The 22207-nt window shown below is 38.0% G+C and overlaps 2 protein-coding genes across 7 annotated transcripts in view; one reads left to right on the forward strand and one right to left on the reverse strand.

Annotated features, from left to right (window-relative positions):
* The first annotated feature begins 3010 nt into the window (after positions 1-3010).
* LOC121636876 (SAM pointed domain-containing Ets transcription factor) lies at positions 3011-14306 on the forward strand. The gene is made up of 6 exons (XM_041980717.1): positions 3011-3298; positions 8977-9430; positions 10080-10277; positions 10457-10504; positions 10770-10904; positions 12164-14306. The coding sequence occupies exons 2-6, from the start codon at positions 8986-8988 to the stop codon at positions 12340-12342; spliced, it is 1005 nt and encodes a 334-aa protein (XP_041836651.1). The 5' UTR covers positions 3011-3298; positions 8977-8985; the 3' UTR covers positions 12343-14306.
* A 1397-nt stretch (positions 14307-15703) lies between these two features.
* Positions 15704-22207, reverse strand: part of pacsin1b (protein kinase C and casein kinase substrate in neurons 1b) — a 32587-nt gene continuing 26083 nt past the window's right edge. For 4 of the 6 annotated variants that reach the window (XM_041981279.1, XM_041981282.1, XM_041981283.1 and 1 more), the window contains exon 10: positions 15704-18062. In XM_041981279.1, coding sequence (XP_041837213.1) covers positions 17953-18062 — 110 coding nt within the window. In that variant the 3' untranslated portion in view covers positions 15704-17952. Of the gene's footprint in view, positions 18063-18293; positions 19235-22207 lie in introns of those variants that run through there. The other 2 variants (XR_006009819.1, XM_041981284.1) reach the window with 2 other exon arrangements.

Here is a 22207-nt window from a genome sequence, read left to right on the forward strand (position 1 = left end):
GTAGGTCCACGAAGGCTCAATGCCTATGTGGTCCATTTGGTATTACGCGTTTCTGGATTTCTGGATTTCTCACTGAATTTGTGTGGTAATCACCATTTTTAAAAAAATAACACCCTATTGATCAAGTTGATGAAAGGCTGATCAAATTATTTATGCGTTTGCTTGCACAAGCTCATGAAAACACTCCACCATGTTGGAACTGAAGTGAACCATCAAAAGAATGCCGTCCTGTTGAGTTTACCAGCCAATACCACCCCTGCAGCCACCTTCAGATTAGGAAGAGAAACTGCAACACAGCACCAAAACGATGCGTACCCTCTATGCTCGACTGTGAGAGCACACTTCACCAGCGCCAGCTCTGCCGTGACCAACCTCACGCAGACACCGCCAAGTATAAATCCAGCTTAAGTTTGGGTCTGGATCTCCTATCCTCTCCCCTCTTTCTCATTTGTCCAATCACTTCATGCATTCAGTCTTACTATACCATCAAAAGGGGTGCTTTCCCTCACTGTCCTTGTTTGTCTTGCAGGAACTCCCTGCCTGCAACCAGACTCCACCTATCATAAGAGGACTCAGAAGCCTCTACTAAGGACGAATGGAACACTCTGCCAGAGGGCCTCAGGGCTGCAGAGACCGTTTATGTTTTTTTTTTGTTTTTTTTTTAAAAAAGGGCTTAGGACCTACCTTTTTAGCTTAGATTTTAACAAAATTTTATTTGATCTTAATTTATTTTACATAATTTTATTATGTAAAATGTTATTTTCATTTTATTCAACTGTACTACTTCTAATTTATTTATTTTTTCATTTATTCATTCTTAGCTGTTCTTATTGTTTCTTAAGGCTATTTTTTCTTTTTTAACTCCATTGTTTTCCTCGTGGGGATCCTCCATGCCGGGGGTTTTGCCTGCTCAGTCTGGGGGCTGTTGCCACGATGATTGAACTTATCTGGGTGGCTGGGGCCCCTTATTGCTGTGGTGTGGGCCCTGGTCTGTCCTGATGGGGGTGGAAATTAGAGAGTCATGTTTGTACAGAAGGGGGGGGGGGGGGGGGGGGGGGCTGCTTGGTGTGTGTGTGTGTGTGTGTGTGTATACATGTGCGTGCGTGACACTGTGTGAAATATTTTAATGAGTATTTTTATTGTTATGTAATTCTGCTTTGATGTATGTAAAGACTTGTTTTATTTTTAATTTGCATAAGTGTTTTTAATCATGTAAAGCACTTTGTGTTGCCTGTGGCATAAAAAGTCCTTTACAAATAAAGTTTTATTTGATTTCATTTGACACATATCTTGAAACCATTTTGTCAGCGTCTGCTTTGGCCTTGATCTTGCCACCCACGGAGTGTCACAATCTTGGGGTTTTAGTTCTGTTTTGTGTTTCCAGTCTGTTTCTTCTTCTCCTCTTTCTTCTTCCAGTGCTTACTGGTGGTAGTACTTTCCTTCTGTATTGTAGTTAGCTTTCATTTTCATTTTCCCTGTCCTGGTTTTCAGTTGCAAATTCTCACACCTGCATATCATTCATCGTTAATCCCTCAGTATATGCTCCAAATTTTCCTGTATTCAATGCCAGATTCATTGCGTTGCTTGTTTCTGTTTGTCATGCTTGCTTAGGCCAGCCAGCCAGCCTTATATTCTTGTTTGTGTTTTGTTTTGGTGTCTTGGTTTCTTATTTTGTACTTTTTACATCTTGCCTCAACAGCACATTTTCAAATTATATCCTTATTTGAGTTCACCAACACCTCACATCTCCTGGTTTGGTCCCACTTTCATCCACAGCTTATCACCTGGAGTCTGATCCCACACCAAAACAAGGACTGTTAGGTTCTTGCTTGCATTTAATAAGAATTAACTTGAAACTTGAAAATAACAGTTCACAAGCATTGAGAGACATCACCTACTTGTTAAGAGTAAATTTACTTGGTCCTGTTCATACCTAAATTGTAAGTTGTTCTAGACTGGTACCACACTAAAGACCACCTGCTATAGTGAGATTTTCTATTAACATGTTGTGTACCTATCCCATTTGACAAGGAGGGAATAACTGAATGAGCTTAAGAGACCCCAAATAATGCTTGGAATAAGGTCCCAAGTCCAGATGAGTTAAAGAGAAGACAACCTGGAGTGGCAAAAGAGAAGCCAAAGAGGAAGTGCTTTTAACCATTCCTTGATCATCGTGGGAAATGTGAGCTCACAGGTAGATACAATCTTGAAATGCTAACAAAGACACAACTGGAATATCAGGAACACAATATTATGTATTTTTCCAAGGCTGTAGGCACGTATTTCATGCTCCAGCACCTTTTCAACATGACAACATGGACAAAAGAGACTGAGACACAGTGGTATGAGTTATGGAGGATGTATTAAAGAGCTTGCTAGTAACAATAACCAGGTAAAGTTGTTGAGAAGGGACTACCATGCACAGTTATGTTAAGCTGTTGACTGTGAGTGATTCATGCACTCTAATAAGAGTTCATCGGTTACCGGCTGATGTTGAAATTAACCTCATCAGCTCAGTTGTTGCCTGTCTACAAGCACAACACCCCAATGTAATAACATGACCTCCTCAACAACACCTGTCACTGTTATACTTATTTAACAGTTTGTCATTTGTAATTACCTTTAATGCAATAATATAAAGATTTTAAAAATTCAATGATGTAGCATAAAACAAAAATGCTGTTAGCAAAGATGAATAATTCAAATGTTGCACTGGGCTGTGAGTGTATACTTTTCAAACTTTAAGGAGAAATTTACTGACACTTAAAAACTATTTTCCATCATTCTTTAATCTCTGATCACTTTGAATTGTTTCACCTAAGCACTGAGGTCAGCTACTAGTGTTTAAGGTTTGATCTAATCTGCATGGACACACACACACACACACACACACACACACACACACACACACACACACACTTGGTTGCACTTGGTTGTGTGCATAAGTAAACACAACTGCCCTATAAATACAAGTTGCAAGCACTTGTGCTGGAATTCCTTTGCACGCAGTCACCCAGTCACTCGCCTTCACTCCGTCTTACTTTGTACACACACCCCCAGCAGGTGCTTTCACTTGACGTTTAGTTTGCAGTTGTGCTTTAGGCTGTGTCTTTTCAGGTTAAGTGTACTTCTGCTTAAAAGCCTGGGACATTCTCAGGCCTCAGCCTGGGGGTTCAGCAGCAGTCATCAGTGGGTCCTCAGGCATCACTTAGGTGTCCCATTTGAGACAAGTGTTGTACGGAAACCGCTCTACACCATCTATCATCTTGTCATTTGCCTTTGGAGCATCTTTGCACTGGTAAGGAGAAACTGGCTTAAACCATATTGTGGAAATTTCGTGTGTCAGTTTGATTCTTTACAGAATTGTTTGTTGAAATAGGTATATTTTCGTGACAAAAGCTGTGGTTTGCTGGGATACAACCAGGTTTACTTCTTTATTAATACATATGTAACTTTCCCTTTCAAACAGCACAATTATTCAGCTTAAACCCATCTTACATTAAAGTTGATAACAACCTCACTTCAAAAAACAAAGTACAAGTCTTAGCAATGTACGGGGACAAGAGTAGCAATGATTGCAGGGCTTCTGTAATTTATGATAATTATTAACTTGCACATAGACCCAAAGCATTCGGTTAAACCAGCATACATAATGAAAGTTATAATATGAGGTTCAGACAGTAGGAAAGTGTTTGCACAAAAAAAGAGATACAAATTAAGAAGATGACAGTTATTTATGATATAGACACCTGTACACATGTGCAACGATGGTGCATTAGTGATGGTGCCAGATAATTATTGGGGGAGTGCGGATGGGGGACTTCTTCTGTTAAGAATGTGCAACTTCACTGATCTAAATAAAGATGCAGTCTGATAAAGAAAATAAATAAATGTTATCTAGGATTTTAATCAAAGCTTTTAATGTTATTCTTAAAGGTTCAGGACAATTTTACCCCCTTTTTTATGCAAATGTACATCATGTGTCAACATCACAAGTCCGATCTGATGCAAGTACTATATAAAAATGATGGACATTTTATTGGAGCTTTCCTTCACTGACTTATATGTTGGTCTTTATTTGACTAAACCAAAATATTTTTTAAAACATTTTTTTCTAATAAATCTTAGAAGGAAATGCTGAACTTAAACATAGGGTAAGAAAAACATAACACAGGCTTCTCCAGTAAAATTATCTATTAGTATTCACACACATATCTGTCTGCAGCACGGAGAGCGAGCACCTTTGTCTTGGTTATCGAGGCTGATGAGTCCTTGCGTGAGCAAACCTGGCAAATTACTGAGACTAATTGAAGTGGAGACACAAATCAGAGGAAATCTGGATGAAATTAAAACACTCATCTCTTTTCCAATGCAAATGTGTCATTCAACATTTTTCTAAAGATTGTCTTCTACCATTTATGCTTTGGATCTAACAGCAGTTTGCTTAATTCATTCCCTCACAGTTGATAAAGGACAGACACCCCTGTTAATGCATCCACTGTATGTCTGTGGAGGCACAGGTTCAGTCCAGTATAGTAGAAAGTTAACTGATCTTTTCAACAGTTTTCAAGACATTTGGTTTGTGGTGAACACTAGATGTGTATACAGGATGCCCATCTTTCAACATCTGAGATTTTACTCAAGTTTGACTTTGCAACACTTGATGAGGATCTACGTATATTTGCTTGAACTGAACTTAAATTACATGTACATAATTTTATTTGTCTTAATCCTACACTAAATGACCTGATATAATTTAAACAAAGGACAAATCCTTTACATGTTGTGACCATGTCTCAAGAATTTGTTCATGAATTTTCACGACTTTGTGCACATAATACGTGACAGAAATGTCAAGTTTGACCCCCATCTGAGCCAATGCTTTCACTTTTTACTTCACATCACTTGCAATTGGTTAGGTTGATATGCTAAAAAGTACACCATTAAAGTTAGAAAAAAAGGAATAGTTAGACTTAGCTATGAAAAAAAAAAAGAAAATATTTTTTGTTTTAAATATGTCACCTTAACATCCCCGATACAGAACAATAGGCATCATAAAATGCTACCATCTCACATTCTTTGAAGGTTTTTGTTTGTTTTGTTTGATTTTTTTATTTTTTTATTTTCCATTTTGACCCACAGAGAAATGTACCTAAACCTTTTGTAAAGTTGTACTTAAGTCATATTTTCATTCAAATTTTGGTAAATTAATTTCTTGCCTACAAATGAGTTGAGTAAAATATAAACTCGCATGTTTCCATCGTCTTGCATTATACAAATTTTCAGAGTTAGGTGCAACAAGAAATGCAGTTGTTGACGCAAGTTTTAAAGCAGGGTGCCATTATCACAGAATAAGAAAATGTTAACAACGTGATGGAAATCTGATATTTGTGTTTGATTTGATTAGTTAAAGACTTTTAAATCTGCAACGGAGGTCTTTTTGGTCTCCCAGTTTGGGCAGTTTCAGTATTTAAACATATACTGCTCATGTGTGCTTTTAATGCCGAGCCGTGGTAATCCTTGTTTGTCCTTGGCGTTGATATAGTTTCACTGTTGACTGTAATCCTACCTCAGAGGGTTGATTTTTCATTTTCACTGTCATCTTGATCAACCGGAACTTCCATTTGACATTTCATCATATTTCATAACCTTCTTCAACTGGATTGTTTCCCTCTTCAGCTCTGATGAACTGGTCATTGCAGGCCTTGCTACTGGTGCGGCAGCATTAAATCCACAGATTTAAGTCCCAGTACTGTTACTGAAAAAAAACAGAGATCTTATATTCAGACCCAGTTGTGGAGTTTTTGATCAGGTTTGTTTGTTTTTTTATGTAGAGTTGGTGGTGACTACAACATATCTATAGGTTAACTTGCCTTTCTAATATGGATCATACGTATTTGTTTGTCTTCATAACTCTCTTTACAGTCCTTTTGATCACCTGACAATTAACACTTTCCATCATATTTTCTTCATTAGCTTCAGGCTACAAATCAAGATTTCATTTGTCTTCAAGTAGCCTCTTTTTAAAAATCAGGTAATAGTAATACTTGTTTGTTAAATGGAAACGCTTTAAACAAACAACAAACTTTTGTGAGTTGCATTTCCTTCTTACCACCTATAGAGGGAGTAATTTCAAGGATGCCCATAGGCATTGTTTTGGAACGAACAAATGACCTATTTAGTTGTTTTAATCTGACTTGCAGGCAACACTGACGAATGCTACGATAGAGGACATCACAATGTAGGAATGTGAGGAGATGTAGTTTGTTGACAAACTAAACCTTAATCTGCTGGATAATTCTATAATAGCTGTCAGCTTGTAAACAGACGTAGCTATTTCAAGTTCTTTTATGCGATCTGCTTGGCACATGACAGTCTGAGTCATTACATGGAAAAACATTACTCTTAGCCCCACAGTAAAGCATTTGCAATGGTTTGATCTTCAAGGATATTGGCCTGATGCCAGTGCACTTAACAGCAGGATAGAATCAGCACGAGTACCACCATCCCCCCACTGGCAGTTAATACATGTCATGTAGGAATGGGAAGAGAGAATATAATATGATTTAGTAAACAGTGCTCAATAGATAAGGAATAGAGATTTGGGAGATATTGTGAAGCTGCAGGCGACATAAAACCAATTCATAAAATAAACAAATGCCTAAAAACAGACTCCATTTACACCTTAACTTAATTTATAATGTGAACAGAGCACCTGCCGTTGCCATAAAAAAAAAAAAAAAAAACTTCCTAAGGCAACAATCCACTGATCTAGATCACTTCCTCCATCCATCAGGCTTTCTTCTAAGCAATAGTCATATTCAGTAAAAAGAAGATGCACACAAAAATTAAACTCCTTCTTTAATCCTTGTTCTTGGAACAGTAACTTCATTAGTTGGTCCAAGTTTCCCATGAGAAACAATAACAAAGAAAAAGAAAAAAAAAATCTCCCTTTAACGCTCACAGGGCAAACAGTCACACCTGGATGTACACACTCCCTTTACTCCAGACTCAAATAACACCAGCAGAGCACTCTGCCAACATTTTGGTTGCCATTAGATTGGTGGTTTCAAATCTCATCAAGCCAGCAACAATAATAAATCAGCTCACACGTTAATTTGAAGATAGATTGTGCTGGTTGGACTTTTACCACCTTTATTTAAGGAAAATTCTAATAATTTGTGCTCTTCACATTAGTTTTTGCCATTTTGTTCCAGTGAGAAAATAATGCACATGTTGGTTTGCTTCAGATGACAAGTAACAACCTTCTTAATCTTAAAAGAGACCAAGCTTTTAGAAAAAAAAAAGCTTCCCAAGGTGGACACCAACATGGAGGGAGGCTTTTCCTTCAGTGTCAAAGCCTGACTTTGCTCAGTAAATGGAGCAAGCTCTAATGCTTCTGAAATGAATATCAGCATCTTGACCAAACTCATTTAGAGATCAGTCAGGGTCTTAATCCCTCTCTCCCTGGGGGTGTGAGTTTGTATCTTTTTTTTTTCCTTTTTTTTCCCTTGAGTTCCCTCTTCCTTTTGGAAGAAGGTAATATGGCTAAATTTGCTTTGCTAATGGGTTTAGTACAAGCTGTTGCAAGGCAGCGTTGACACACAGTGGCAGGCTGGGATACCAGTGGCTTTTAATCTGACTCTTGGAGTGAAAGGGAGGATGGGTTATAGTTTACGGGAAGTTTGGAGATAAAAGACAGAGCAGGGGAGAGGTTTAGTGGGGGGTTGAGGAAGAGGGACAAGATAGGCAATCTTTTTGGGATGGATAGAGGGTACATCTATATACTTATCTAACTCTGGAGATTTTTGCTGGGAGGGAAACATGCATTTTGAGCCATTCTTGGGCTTACAAATAAATAAATAAAAGCAAATTTACACTTTTCAATAAATTCTGCCTGAACTCTTTACCTTACCAAGATATGCGCGTCTAACAGAAATCAATTTCAGAGTCTTTTGTAAATGAAAATACAAATGAATGAAAATCAGTTTAAACTTATCCCTACCGTCCTTCAAGTTTGGCCTAATCTATCATTTTGCAAATTTTATGGTAGTTTAATTGTTTGCCCTTTTGACAAATCAAGTCATTACTCTCCTTGAACATGTGCTGTGTGGAAACAAACTTCCTTTACCACTGATAATATAGTGTGTGGCAGCAATGTGTCTTGCCATATGCCAGCTGTGGCAGGTACTCATTATTGGTACCATATGCAAGATTACACTTGTGGTGCAACTTGCATCCATAAAGTTTTACTTTGATAAGCTTTTGTAAGAAGAAAGTGTCTCATTTGTATTTATAGGCTTCATACAGCAGATGATGTGTTTTTTTCCTTATGTTTTTTTTTTTTTTTTTTTTTCAAACAAGTAGGTTTGGGCAGATTTTGTACATGTTTTTCTCTGTATTATCTTACTTTTATTTGATTAAAATCTCCAGCTGACAGTGGAGACAGAGGGGCTGCAGAGACGGCACCTTGAAAGCCGAGGCAGGCGGCAGCGCTGCCTCAGGTCTCAATAGAAGTCACCTACCCCCAAGAAACTGACCATTCTGTGCCACTGACCCACAAATAAGAGACTCAGTCAAATCCATTTTGCCCCATGCCTGTTTACGCTGTGTGTGTTTTAACTCTCATGAGGGTCATTTCTCCAGTGTCTCTATTTGGGCTTCTTATAAAGCACTGTCCAGCACAGGCTCTTCTCAGTTCAAGTTATATAAGACACACTGAACTCTGATGGAGTCTCTTCCAAAACAGTTACTGGTTTAATGGCCAGAGAACTCCAAGAAAAAAACTTTCTGTCAAGGTAAAGATGAGCTCTTCTCAGCTGCAGATTTTAATTTATATTTGCATGAAACTAAATGTGTGACAGGCAGTTTTTTCTGATGTGACTTTATTCAGAATAAAACATTATGCATGTCTTTCATCTCGTACTCAGATGACTGGTTAAAATGTGTGTCTTCTCTATTGTCCTTTCCTTTTAGGTAGCAGTTATGTCAAACCCAATGAGCAGTTTATCAGAGGGCGCAGTGTACAGGTCCCGGATCGGAATGACGGAGGACTCCCTTGCCCTCTTGGAGCGTAACAGATGCTCTGGAGATCCCTGGGACATAGGGGACACTAAACCAAGCATGGAAGCTGTGGAGCGTGGGGTGCCAGGCCTTTATCTCTCCTGCTTTGACATGCTTCTCACTGAAGATGCCACATGGCTGGTGAAAGTTTCAGAGGCCTCCCCTGCGCTGGCTGTACCTATGAATCGCATGGAGAGCCGGGAGGAACCCGAGCAGTGCCCAGTCATTGATAGCCAGGAGCAGGGACTCTCTCCTGATCTGGAAGGGCAGGAGGAAGAGCGATCCTTGGAGCAGGTGCAGAGCATGGTTGTGGGAGAGGTGCTGAAAGACATTGAAACAGCCTGCAAGCTGCTCAACATCACTCCAGGTAGGCTGCTTTCCATCACACCTGCTGTTGCAGTCTGTCATTTTCAGGAGCTATTTTAATGTATTAACGTTTATAACTGACAAAGAAAAAAAGAAGTGTTGCTCACTATTTGCAAACAGAGAAATATCGATTCAGAGTCTTAAGCTACTGGAGCTTGCTTCTAAAATCAACACTTTTTGTGTGGATAGCCCAAGCACGATGACAGATCTCTTAAATCATATCCCTAGTGACGCAAAGGTGTGTTTGCCCGCTCCAGGATCTGTTTAATCCTGACCTTTTGAATATGTTCTTGTGCATTCTGACAGTGATGCTTCTCTCCTGCCAGCAGAAGGGTAAACAGACTCAAAGGCGAGGTCTTTCTGGCTCATAAAGCAAACAGAGGAAGTCTTTTTTTTCTATACTGTAAAGCCTCTGACAATTATAAAATTGTGAAATCCCCAGTTATCTGTTCTCCTGATTAGAACTCCAGTGGCATAAAAGTATGATTACCTTGGATATATAACGTTTAACAATATACAAGCATTATAAAGCTGAGAAAAATGGATTTAGTGTGACTGTATGTGACTTTTACCAATCTAGCAAAAAAAAAAAACAGTAATTTGGTGTGGAGGCAGGTGGAAGTTTTCACACATCTAATGTCTGCAAACAGATCCTATCGAGTGGAACACAGGGAACGTCCAGAAGTGGCTGCTATGGACTGAACACCTGTACAGGTTGCCCCATGCAGGAAAGGCTTTCCAGGACCTGACAGGAAAGGATATGTGTGCCATGAGTGAGGAGGAATTTCGTCACCGCTCACCACAGTGTGGAGACACGCTGCACGCACACATGGACATATGGAAATCAGGTAAGGGAACATTTATTACAGCCTGCTGCACCACCTGTGATGACTTTATTATCTAATGTTTGGCAGTTGTGTCCTTTATTTCTACACATTTGGTTTGACTGAAGAGGATTCAGCATTCATTTGTTTAAAGAAACAGCTTTTTTCTCCTAATTGATTGTCTGTCACGCTTCAATTTCCAGCTGCCTGGATGAAAGAGAGGTGCTCTGTTGGAGACACCAAAACTGCAGGTAGGATTGATTTCCTTGTGTGCTTGCAAGTCAAAGACATTAAGCAGACTTAATGAAAGCTGCATTCACACTTAGACAGTCAGGTAAATAAACCTAATGCACAGTGTATCCTTTGCACATAACCATAAACCATTTATTTGACTTTTCCGAACAGTGAATAAACCCCACAGATTAAAGGGCGGTGTTAACTTTTGGTCTTTTCAGGGTATTAATGAATCATAACATTCTGACTTCAAAGAGCATGTGTATGTGTCTGGTTGTATAGGCAACGAGGATCTGTGGTCCGAGGCAGATTCTTCTTGTTCGGGTCAACCTATTCACCTGTGGCAATTCCTCAGAGAGCTGCTGCTCAAACCCCACAACTATGGACGCTGCATACGCTGGCTCAATAAAGAAAAAGGTACAATATGATGTCTGCAGGCATCCAACCCCAAACGCCCCAGAAGCAGGCTTAAACTAATTGCTATCAATCATATTGAAAAACCAGAAAGTGCACAATCAAAAAAGTCAGAACATCAAGATAAAACAGAACCAGAGCCATAACAAAATCTCCAGACAACGACTTTAGAAGAATTTTTTAATAAGGAATAATTAGGTAATATCATGTTGTGACAGTTTCACATCATGAAAAACATGAGAATGTTAGATTTTGCAAAGGAAAATATCAAATGATCAATATATGACAGTTTAATATGAATTGTAAAAGGCAGATGTAGACATGTAATGATTCTGGACCCTAGAAAGGGCAGAACCATATATATTTATAAATCAGGAAACTGTTCAGTCATTCATTGAGAAGAAAATTGTATTGCATGTGAACTTTAACGCAACATAAAATATAAAAATAAAATGTTAAAAAATCTGTCCACTTGAAACTTGGAAACCTCTAAGATCTTAGAAAGATTCATTTAGATGAATAAACTTGTTTCAATTACAGCTTACAGATATACTTTGGAGGTCAATCCTCATGATTACACAGAATTTTCAGAGCTTTCGTCATTCCTTTTAAATTGTTTATTCATTCACTTTCATTTATTATATTTAAATTTGCATCTTAACTACTTTGATCTCTTACCCTGCACCATTTTCAGCAGTTTTGCTGCAGTCATTATTAAACAGCTGATCCTTCAGCTCTTCACGTTAAGCAAAGTGCATTACCCTTCTTAAACTACTTTCACTTTTTAAAATGAAACTCTTTATGCTGCTACGTTAACTTAACATGCAGAGATTTTATTAGCTACTTTAAAAAGTCTTTATCAACATGATTATAAGTTCAATAGTTTTACAGTTTACATAAGGTAATTCATCTTCAAATGAAAGAAAATGAAAATGGTCTTTGTACAAACAGGATTTCTTTTGCAATGTGCTGAAATAAATTTTTAAAAAAGGATTTTATTCTTAGTATTCTTATAGATTTTTAAAATTTGTTTTAAAGTACAAAAGGAATGATAAAATGAGAATTATTCTGTGTGTAATTTCAAGCCAATTAAAGCCAACTTAAAATCAATGAAAGGATTAAATTTCTGTTCATTTCCAGATTTTTTTTCAGTATGGAAATACAAGTGTTTTTTTTTTTTTTTCGTTGTTGTTTGTTTTGTTTTTTTTTTGTACATTTTGTTGTGTGCTGTTGTTAAAAAAACTTCTTGTGGTTCCCATCAGGTATTTTTAAAATCGAAGACTCGGCTCATGTGGCAAGACTGTGGGGTCTCAGAAAGAATCGGCCTGCGATGAACTATGACAAACTGAGCCGTTCCATTCGTCAGTACTACAAGAAAGGTATCATCCGGAAGCCTGACGTGTCTCAGAGACTGGTATACCAGTTTGTTCACCCAGTATGAGGCTTCACCAGACTGGAAGAGGAGGAGGGAGGTGGAAACCTACAACATTAGAATGAGACATTATATCTCCATGCACTTGACCACATATGAAAAGTGTCATGGAACACGTGCACTGACTGACTCTAATGGTACGAACTTCCACTTCCAGGGCTGAAATAACAGCTGGCAGCTGCTGCATGAAGACTTTTATGTGCAGGGGATGTGAGGAAAGACAAAACATTGTAGCTGTGGTGACTCATTTTTTTTCTTTTTTTTTTTCCGTCCTGCTGCAGATTAAAATAAACGAACTGCCTTGTCGTTTGCATGATCTGCCTGATTATTTTTCCAAAATATTATTCATAGTGTAACAAAATTATAGCTGATTGCTTTTCCTGACAAGCTTCAGGTAGCCTCCCTGCAGCTACACTTGTTTTGTCCTTTTGCTTCACTCGTTTGCACTACTACAGTTGTGCTGCCAAACCTGTGCTTCCACAGGACCTGCCCAACTCTTTGTACTGTCTCTCAGAGGTACAGAGGAGAACACGCAATGAATTAGGATCAGAAGGGATATCCTCAAACCCTTCTGCGGTTCAGATAATGCCACTTGTGTGTATTTTTGTATTCTATGTGTAGTTTTGTAAAGAGTAATACATTTCCAGGTTTATTTTTAATCCATCCAATCCATCAGCTCTATATATGGTTGTATGCTGCATCACTAAAGTTTTCGACACAAAGGGCTAAAAAAAATTACTATGACATGAATAGTCATATAAAAACTGATTAAAAATATTCAGTTAAATTATGGTGGAGCCTCACTAGCTTTGTCAGCTGCACAGAAGTTCATCCTCCCTGGAGGATTAATTCTAATTAATTTGTTATTTTGCTTTAGCTCAGAAGTTGTTGTGTTTCTGATTGAGACGCATCGATTTTTGTTGGATTAATTGCCAGCTACACTGGTATTGACACTGATCACCCAAATGGCCACGTGCTTCAAACGTTTGTATCAATGCCAGGTTACAAACCCTGTTGAACATGAGTGTTAGCTGCAGAGCTATGTGAAATAAACTCCATTATCTTAAAGAGAAAAGATATTTCAGTCTACTGAACAGAATCTTTCTCGATTATTCACTTTCATGCTTGTGTATTGTTATATTTCCTTTGCTTTGGGTTCCTCTATTTTACACCAGTTTATCCATACCAGCTGTCTATTTTCATGTGGAAAGTAATTGTCTGCCTGCACAAGGACACATCATGCAAGCTTCAAACAAGACATAATAAAATATTTTTAAATGTATCTGTGTGGTGTCACTGAGAGTTTGAACTGTAGATGAAATTAACCACATTATTTGTAAAAGTTGCCATAATGTCATTAATTTTCAAGTGTGCTCTTTTCTGCCTGATGTCTTTCTATCACACTGCAGCTTTCTTTTGTAGTTTAGTTCAGTTAGTATTTAGTTCAACAGGCTGTAAAGTGTGAGGTGTGCATTCCTAGGCTGTGAGTTAAAGAGTGAACATCTGCCAAGATAATATGGCTTTGAGGTAAACGGAGCAGGTTAATCTAAAAAAAACAATTGCTTCCATTTTCTTTTGCTCAATGAGTCAGAGGCAAACTTGTTTCTGGATGTTCTGATCTGACTGCCAATGTTGCTGAGGGAATTGTAAATTAAAGAGATTGTGTTACTGTATATTGGGATGACAGACTTTCGGTGATTACTGTGATTATTTAAGTACTTTAAGAAATCATAATAAGGTGGATAAAATGGTATGCTTCAGGGAGCAGAGCAAAATTAAATACAGCAAGAATTTCTGCTTTTTCCACCTTCGTGAGCATTTTCTAAAAAATGAAAAAGATCAACTCTGGATTGAAATATATTTTCATTCTGATGAAGGTGTAGCACTTTTTGATTATCAGGACTCTGCCAGCAAGTAAAATATGTACACTGTGTGTATGATCCCTGTCAATGAGGAAAAGGAAAATAAACAAAAGCTGCAAAATGTACTCAGCCTTTCTTTCAGTCATTTGAGGTCTGTATGGAAACAAAAACCTTAATCCCTTGAAGGAGAGATTAGGTATCTCTCTGGGTATGACAATCTCAGTAATAATGATCATACATAATTTGCATAAGCTGACTAATACCTATTCAGTTACAGCAGGATAAACAAGCAGTGTAAACGTACAGTTTTATCTAAATAATTTTAATAAAAGGTCACAAGTTGGCCAATAAATCTTGCATTGGCAAATGTTTGGTGTAGAGGAGTCTTTAAGCTTTTGATTTGGATATGAAACTCTTTCACTCGCAGCAGCTATATTAGCAGAGCTAGATTGAGAGAGATTGTGGTTAACTCCTACGGGGATTGCATAACATTTCCTAAAGATGGCCGGTTAGTCGGCGACCTCTACTGGCAGAATCTGTTGTTAAATTTTGAGTGGAGACAAGCCACACAGGCTGTCACTGTGCCATTGTATTAGTAATATTTATCTTAATCAACCTAGACTGAGTGATATTTTATGAAGTTGATGGATTCCGTTACTCTTAAGGTTGACCTTTTTTCTCCTTTTTCTTTCTCAAACTCTTTTATTTTCTACGAGATTTTCTTTTTAGCCGAACAAAACAAATTCTTATGACGCAACAATTTTCTTAACCCCAAGTATTGGGAGAACATGGCTTAGAGGATGGCACTCCCTCCCTGGCATGCTCATTCTCTATTGACTTATTTATTAGCCTAGCTTAGCTCATGATTGCTTTAGCTATGCTTAACTTCATTTCTGGAGATGCTAATGTTACTGTTTTTAATGCAGTTCTCAAATATTAGCTATCCCGACTCCCGACCTCTTGATTACCAGTTTCAGTTTTTAACAACAGTTTGTGTAAACAGTTTTGACTTTCTTTCCTCTTTCTCTTTTTGATATTTTCTTTTCACACTTTTATCTTGGACGTTGTTTGCTAATAGCAAGCTAGGAGTTTTATTGTTTTTCTGAAGACTCCTTCTTTTTCTTTGTTTTTTTGTTTGGAAAGAATTAACTTACATATCTTTTGCGCAAACGAAGCACGTGAAGTGATAACGACCATGTTTAAGTGGTAAACAAATGTTCTGCATTAACTTCATTATGAGTCAAGCATTAGTAAATTATTAGCAGCTTAGGTATCTGAAGTGCTGGCAACCAGTGAAGGTCAGCAGAGGAAAATCATAGCAATCTTATATTTCTTGTATTTTGCTATCATTATTTTGTTTAGATTAAGTTTTTTCTTCTCCAGTACTCTGTACTACTATGTTAAAACTGCTATATAAAATATGCACAATAACAAGACTTGTGACTCTCACATACATTATGCTCGTTCTAATTAGTGTTTTTCTCCAATGACTTGTTTGTTTGCCTCAGTTTTCTGATGACATCTTTTATTTGTTGCATGTAGATGAACAGGCACTACAGTTTGGAAGTGACAGTACTATGCTAAAAAAAAAGAACAGTGAAAGCCCTCTAGTTGTCTAGTTCCTTGACTTTGTAGCAGAAAAAATAGAGCATTTCAACATTTTTTTCTTTTACATTTCCTGGCCTTAAGGAGCTTCACAGTTAAGTGTAACAGTGTCATTCTGTTAAAGTACAGTCAAAGACACATTAAGCAAGTCAAGATCTTTTACATTTGTATGATCAGTCAACATGGGTGTCATGTTGGGGTAAACTGATCTGGATGAGCTGGAGGTGAGCCTTATGTCTTGAAGAGGATGGCTGAGATGTTGGTAAGGCCATAAATATGTATGTTACAACTAAGTGGTAACAGAAAACATATAGAGGCACAAAATACCATAGAAAGAAATAAGGCCAAAAAGTGACATTTCCCCTCCTGGATTCTGTAAAAATAAGTTTTGCAGTCAAAAGCCGATTGTCTCATCAATATTTCAAAGACAGATCCTCTTTCTGCTTTCCTCAGTCTACGTCAGTAAGATAACACCTTCCTCGAGGAGAAGAGAGGACTCTTCACCAGCATGTGCATTTAAACCGGTGACATATTGTGCTGCTTCATGCACTCTGTGTACAGCTTGACTGAAAACTTCTGAATGAAGCAAAAATATTTCAATAGAAAGACACAAAATTGAATTAAGCCATCATTTTTTGTACACAGTGAAATAGCTCATTATCTTCTTGACAGTATATCTGAGATCTAATTTAATTTATATTCAGCCAATAATTTAGAAGGGGACAGATTAAGGCCATACACAGGATCAGTTCAGTAAACGTTGAGTGGGAGCATCAGCATGCACATAATCATAGAGATAAGAGCCGACAGTCACTGACATTCACTCAAAGTAAACAAGTCTCTTAATTAACTGCAGAAACAAATAAATTAAAACCCATGATGCTAATATCCATAGAAAAGAGCTGAGGGTTAATATTTCCAGGCTGGTTTTGCTCATGGCTTTCCGCATTATCAACACATGTACAGAGGAGGCAAATAAATGGAAACTGAGGGATTTAACAGGCACATTGTTGCAGTGGCTGGGACAGCAGAGGTTAATGTAAACAATCCTCGCAGTGCTTGGTATATATATTTCCATTTCAAAGATGAGCGCCGCTCAGAGCAACTGTGTTTTTTATTTAATGATGGTGAGCTGTCTCTTATCTCGTTTCAAAATGTTAATTCATGGACATGCTGTGGAACGGAGGAGACAAAACAGTGTGTTAAAGGAACAGTTCAGCATTCTGGGAAAGTATGTTTTATTTACACAGTTAAAAGTGAAGAACTTGGAAGTATTATGATCTTTTTAGATAACTGTGGCTGAAACAACAGTTGGGACCAATCAGTATCGTGTACTGGTACCTATGAGGGAGGGTTAAAGGTGTAATGACGATCAGGTTCCATGTGGATCCGCTTCTCAAATGGCTTTGAGACAACTCTGATAGATCAGCTTATGAGAGTTGAAAAATAAACAAAGAAGACAACAAACTGGTGCTGCAAATCTTAATTCTATCAAATTTTCTGTCAGCATCTTTGTCGTCTCTCTTCCTCTGTTGAGCGTGCCAGAAGGTGTTTTTATTACCTTTGGATGAGCCAGAAAGCCTGTTTAAGTCGAACTTAACTAGCTGTCTGCAGGCTGTAGCATTGTGTCTATGTAGCCATAAATATGGTTCAAACCTGCCTGACCAACTCGCAGAAGAATTAATATATTTTCAAAAAACTATTCCTCAAACTATTCCTTTCAGGCTAAACAAACAGAGTAAATAGAAAGAAAACACTGTAATCAACGAGGAAAGAAACTGTACAAGCATCCAGACTGTAAAAAAGAGATTAAAATATTTACATGAAATGCACAATGCATAGCTCATTCTCACTGCCCAGGCACAACTGATGACACCTTATAAACATTCAGACGAGAGAATGAACATACTTTATGGCATGTTAGCATAACAGCTGAAATCAAACACAGCTACATAGAGAGGAGAAAACATTTTGCTTCAGTTGCAGTCTGGAGGATCCTGAACAAGTTCTCCGTGATGAAGATGAAGATAGCTCACTGTGCCTGCCAGGCAGAGGAAGCTTTGCTCTGAAGTCTCTGGCAATGTGCAGTTATGACCCGTCGGTTCAGTCTGGGTTTCACCTCCGACGAGGCAAACGTCCTCAGCTGGAATACTTAGATCGGCTCCACGTAGTTGGCTGGGTAAAGACCCAGCTGGCCGTTGTCTAGGCGACCTTTAGACCAGCCCTGTTCATCCTCTTCCTCCAGCTTTGTTAGCTCATCACCTTAATTGATAAACAGACAGAAACATCCGACAGGATGACATTTTGTGAAATACATCTGAAAGTGGTCATAAAGTTTCTTTTTTATTATCCTGGTATATTTAGTTTGTTTGCCCTTTAAGACAATATTATTCTCATACTAACTTCATATTATTATATATAGCAGGTTATACTGCTCCATGTTTAGCCCAATTTCCTAAAATGTTTTCCATCTTTCATTATTTAGCATCTGAGTGTGCTGAATAAGACACTTTTTGCTCTGCCCCCCCCCCATTTTGTCAATGCTTTCATTCATTGGAGTTACCGTACGCTTCGGTGACCGGAATATAAATAAACCCTGCAGATATCAGATGAATCCAGACAACAAAGACTAATAGAGGATAGGAGATAAAGGTTGTATCTCTCATAACAAACCCTGTGAGATTGCTGGATGAGCTAATGGTGTGAAATTCAAGGATGTAGCAATAAGTGTGCTGCTACACCTGTTGAAACATGGCTAAAGCAATTACTCCAGATCTCATCAACATTACCACTTTCAGACGGTACAGACCAAGATGAAAAAAATCCAAGACTGGCAATGAAAGAGTTGGCTGGATTTCTGCTGTCAATAACTTCAATTTGTGTCACTCTTCATTATTGTGAGGGAACCTTTTTGCAGCTCACATATTAAACAGTGAGCAGAAGGGTTACATTCACACTACATAAGGGGAATTTTCACATGCTGTCCTGGTTGTCTTTGATTACATCCCTCCCACTACTAACTAGGCAACCGCACATAACTTCAATCACCCTAAGAATCCAGAATCTGCAGTGCTGACTTAGTTGTTCAAAATGACAAATGAATTCCAATAGACCTTCATTTACAAACATGTTTATTTCCACCTATTTTACTATTAGTTCAATGAGGAGAGAATTTTTTTAAAAGATGCAACAAAATGTACTGGTTTACAAGAGCTAAATTTGAAACTTTTTTTTTTAGTTTTAGATGATTAGACTCCGGTGTTTCATCTCAGCGGAGCGGTGATATGAAGACAATGGATGAGAATGGACCCCTCTGGAGTCTAGGTGCTGGTGGTGGATGAGCAGAGACAGGAGGTGATAATGCTTCTGATGAGGCTCCTCTGGTATCATGAAGAAGTGTTGATGAGGAGGAGGTGAGTTGCCCAAAAGTCAGGCTGGAAGGGGGAAAGTCAGAACAGAAGACAGTTATAAAGAACGGGGATCAAACTAACTGGTTTGAAATGTAGCAGGAAAGAAGGCCACTGGACCGGAGGGGTAATGGCAGAATTTAAGAGGCAAGCTTTAGAAAAATGAAGTGACAAAGTGTCACAGGATCCAAAGTCCAAATGCCAGATAATGAGGATAGCTGTGAAAGAAAAGATCTTCCTTAATGTTGAGGTTTTGATGCTTCATGTCAGTGGAGCAGTGACATGAATAAAGAAAAAGGATAAGATAAGCCCCTCCACCTGAATGCAGTCTTAGAGAAGAGAATGAGCCTGTGTTCGTGCTTAGAGAAGATGATGATGGGCCTAAATTCAGCGTCAGAGGACAGGATGAGCCTGTGTTCAGACATGGATGAGAAGACCACCAGCTTGAATTCAAGCTTTGCAGATGATAGTGTGAACCTGCATTCAGGTTTAGAGGAGGACAGGATAAGCCTGCGGTCATGCTTGAAGGCTGTAGACAGCTTGAGAAAAGAAAGTAGCTTGAGCAAAGGCTTATAACCACCACCGGCCAAATGCTGACTACTGCAGAAGTTGAGAGGGTAAAATAAACATTAGGCAGAGAGTAGTAGGACTGCTTCAGATGACCAGCTGGAGACATCAGCTGATAGAAGAAGCGGGAGAAGTATCCTGCATAACTGCTGATTATATTGGATGCAAATAAATGGCCTGACTACGTCCTGGGTTTGAAGAGCTCTCGTTCAGCTCTTAACATGGAATGAATGACATGTAACTCAGCTTGTCTGAGCAAACTAGTTCAATGATTAATGACTAAATTGTAGAATTTGAAATGAATGATTAGATCTTAAACTAAAGTAAGACGTATTCATCAAAAATTACATCAAGTATAAACACTGGTCATTATAGTGTATACAGACCATATGCCAGTACCAATATATCCATATACCAATGCTAAAAAAATAAATAAATAAAGACTTCCACTACAGTAACACCAAATGAGACCCAGACCAGAATCAGGCTATATTTGGCTGTGATGTTTGATTTGATAAATTTCTCACTGAGAATAATTTTATACCATTCTAGGAATTATAATGATGGACATGATATAGCACGAAAACAACTATATGATTTATAATTAGATTTAGATTGCAGTGAATGAAACCCAAATTTATTGTAATTAACACTTTGAAACACAAAGAGCACATTGGGTGAAAGAAGGACCACTTAAAAAAAATCAGTCCATTCCATAAAAGGATGTATGTTGAGATGAGTAGCGCAAACATAAAGGAACATCATTTAGTTTTCCAGAATAAATTGTGGCTGTAAATGGCAAACAACCCCGACTTGACTTTGAAATATTGAATATTTAGAGAGGTATATGGACAGAGGGAAGCACCATAAAAATAAAGTTGAAACTTGAATGAAAGCATAAAACAATCTCTGCTTTGATCTTCCAGACTGAAGAATTTAGTTTAGTCCAAATTTTCAGACCAATTCCTTTTTCTGCGATTCAGAGAAACCCATTTAATTTAAGCTGAGATTCAAGGCTTCACACAAGACTAATGTTGTCAGTTATGATTAAAGACAATGACTGATTTATACAAAATTATACTGAAATATATAGTATAAAATTCAGATTAATGACTTCATTTATCGTAGGCACCTAGCTTTAAGAAAATGAGATTGAGAACCAGGAGCATCTCTGAGTTTTGAGATGAGCTTTGACTGAAGCTATTCAATTACATTATTTTTTAAATAGCAAATTACTGGTTATGATGACCTATAAATAAGCGTCATGGGGCTTAAGGAACATGATTTTGTTCCTAGTAAATATAACAAAAAACTGACTTGACGATCCAAACCTGTTTTGAAAACACATTAAAAGATGCATGGACACCAGAGTGTAAGATAAAACCCTGCTATCAACTTGAGCTGACGTGTAAAATAAATTTTATGTTCATTTAGACTTTGCAGATTGATAAACTTAAGATCAGTTAGCTTTATTGACCAAATGATGGTACTCAGCCATTATTCAGTAAAAATACACCAAGTTATTCTTAATTTACAACTTCACACTCTCCCATTCATGCTCCCATATGTACATAAATAACGACGTCCTTTTCAAATGTTGTCATGCGTCACCGTGGTGCGTTGCCATGGTTGTTCACTCCCGCGAGCTGACGTCAGTTTCAGATACTGTTTGGCAGCGATAATGCTTCACACAACACGCCCTAAACACTCACATACAATCTTTATTCAAAAGCTTGTGTAATTTCTACAATTGTTGTCCTCGTCTTCATTCTTCTTCTGCTTTTTTGTTCCTTTCCTGAGCCTCCTCTTCTTCTCTGGTTTGTTTCTTTTGCTGGTCGCATGTCAGCTATTCTGCTCAGCACTGTCCTTGCAATTCCCGGTGGTATTGCTCCGTCTTCTGCATCAAGCGACGGATAGCTAAGCTCCCTGAAAACTGACCAAATTACTCACGGAACCGATGCAGCACAAGAATGAAACTGTCCGTCCGTTTGTGTATCCGTCTTCTGCATCAAGCATAAATGAGCCTTAATGCTGACACAATCATGAGATTTTAGACAAGTGACTGAAAGTTTAATTTAATGTTTGAACATTTTATGCCATTATCATAAGAGAACCTGAACTTGAATAATCGAAAACTTACCTGGTCATATCTGGAGAACAAATGACAAGCACTAGCAGTATGACGGATGGATAAAGTTTGATAAAAGTAAATGACAAGAAAGTGGAAGAGGAAGCTGGAGCAGGTAGGCCATGATCAACTGACCTAAACCCTTTAGAAATTGCGAGCTGATTTCTTGAAGAAGAAAAACTTTGATCTAACTTAAGAACTCAAAGTCAAACGCCTACAGCCTGGGAGAGGATCAAAGCAAGCTCACAAAACATAAGCTGAAACTCAATACCTGTTGTTGGTAAATAATAAGGCTATGGCTTAAA

This window comes from Melanotaenia boesemani, chromosome 3 (genome assembly GCF_017639745.1).
Source record: "Melanotaenia boesemani isolate fMelBoe1 chromosome 3, fMelBoe1.pri, whole genome shotgun sequence".
Taxonomy (NCBI): Eukaryota; Metazoa; Chordata; class Actinopteri; order Atheriniformes; family Melanotaeniidae; genus Melanotaenia; species Melanotaenia boesemani.

What these genes read in the sequence shown, in the direction of transcription:
- LOC121636876 (XM_041980717.1), top strand. Translation starts at nt 8,986, where the DNA reads ATGTCAAACCCAATGAGCAGTTTATCAGAGGGCGCAGTGTACAGGTCC. An exon ending in GCTGCTCAACATCACTCCAG is followed by an intron (nt 9,431 to 10,079) that starts GTAGGCTGCTTT and finishes GTCTGCAAACAG; the next exon opens with ATCCTATCGAGTGGAACACA. An exon ending in CATGGACATATGGAAATCAG is followed by an intron (nt 10,278 to 10,456) that starts GTAAGGGAACAT and finishes TTCAATTTCCAG; the next exon opens with CTGCCTGGATGAAAGAGAGG.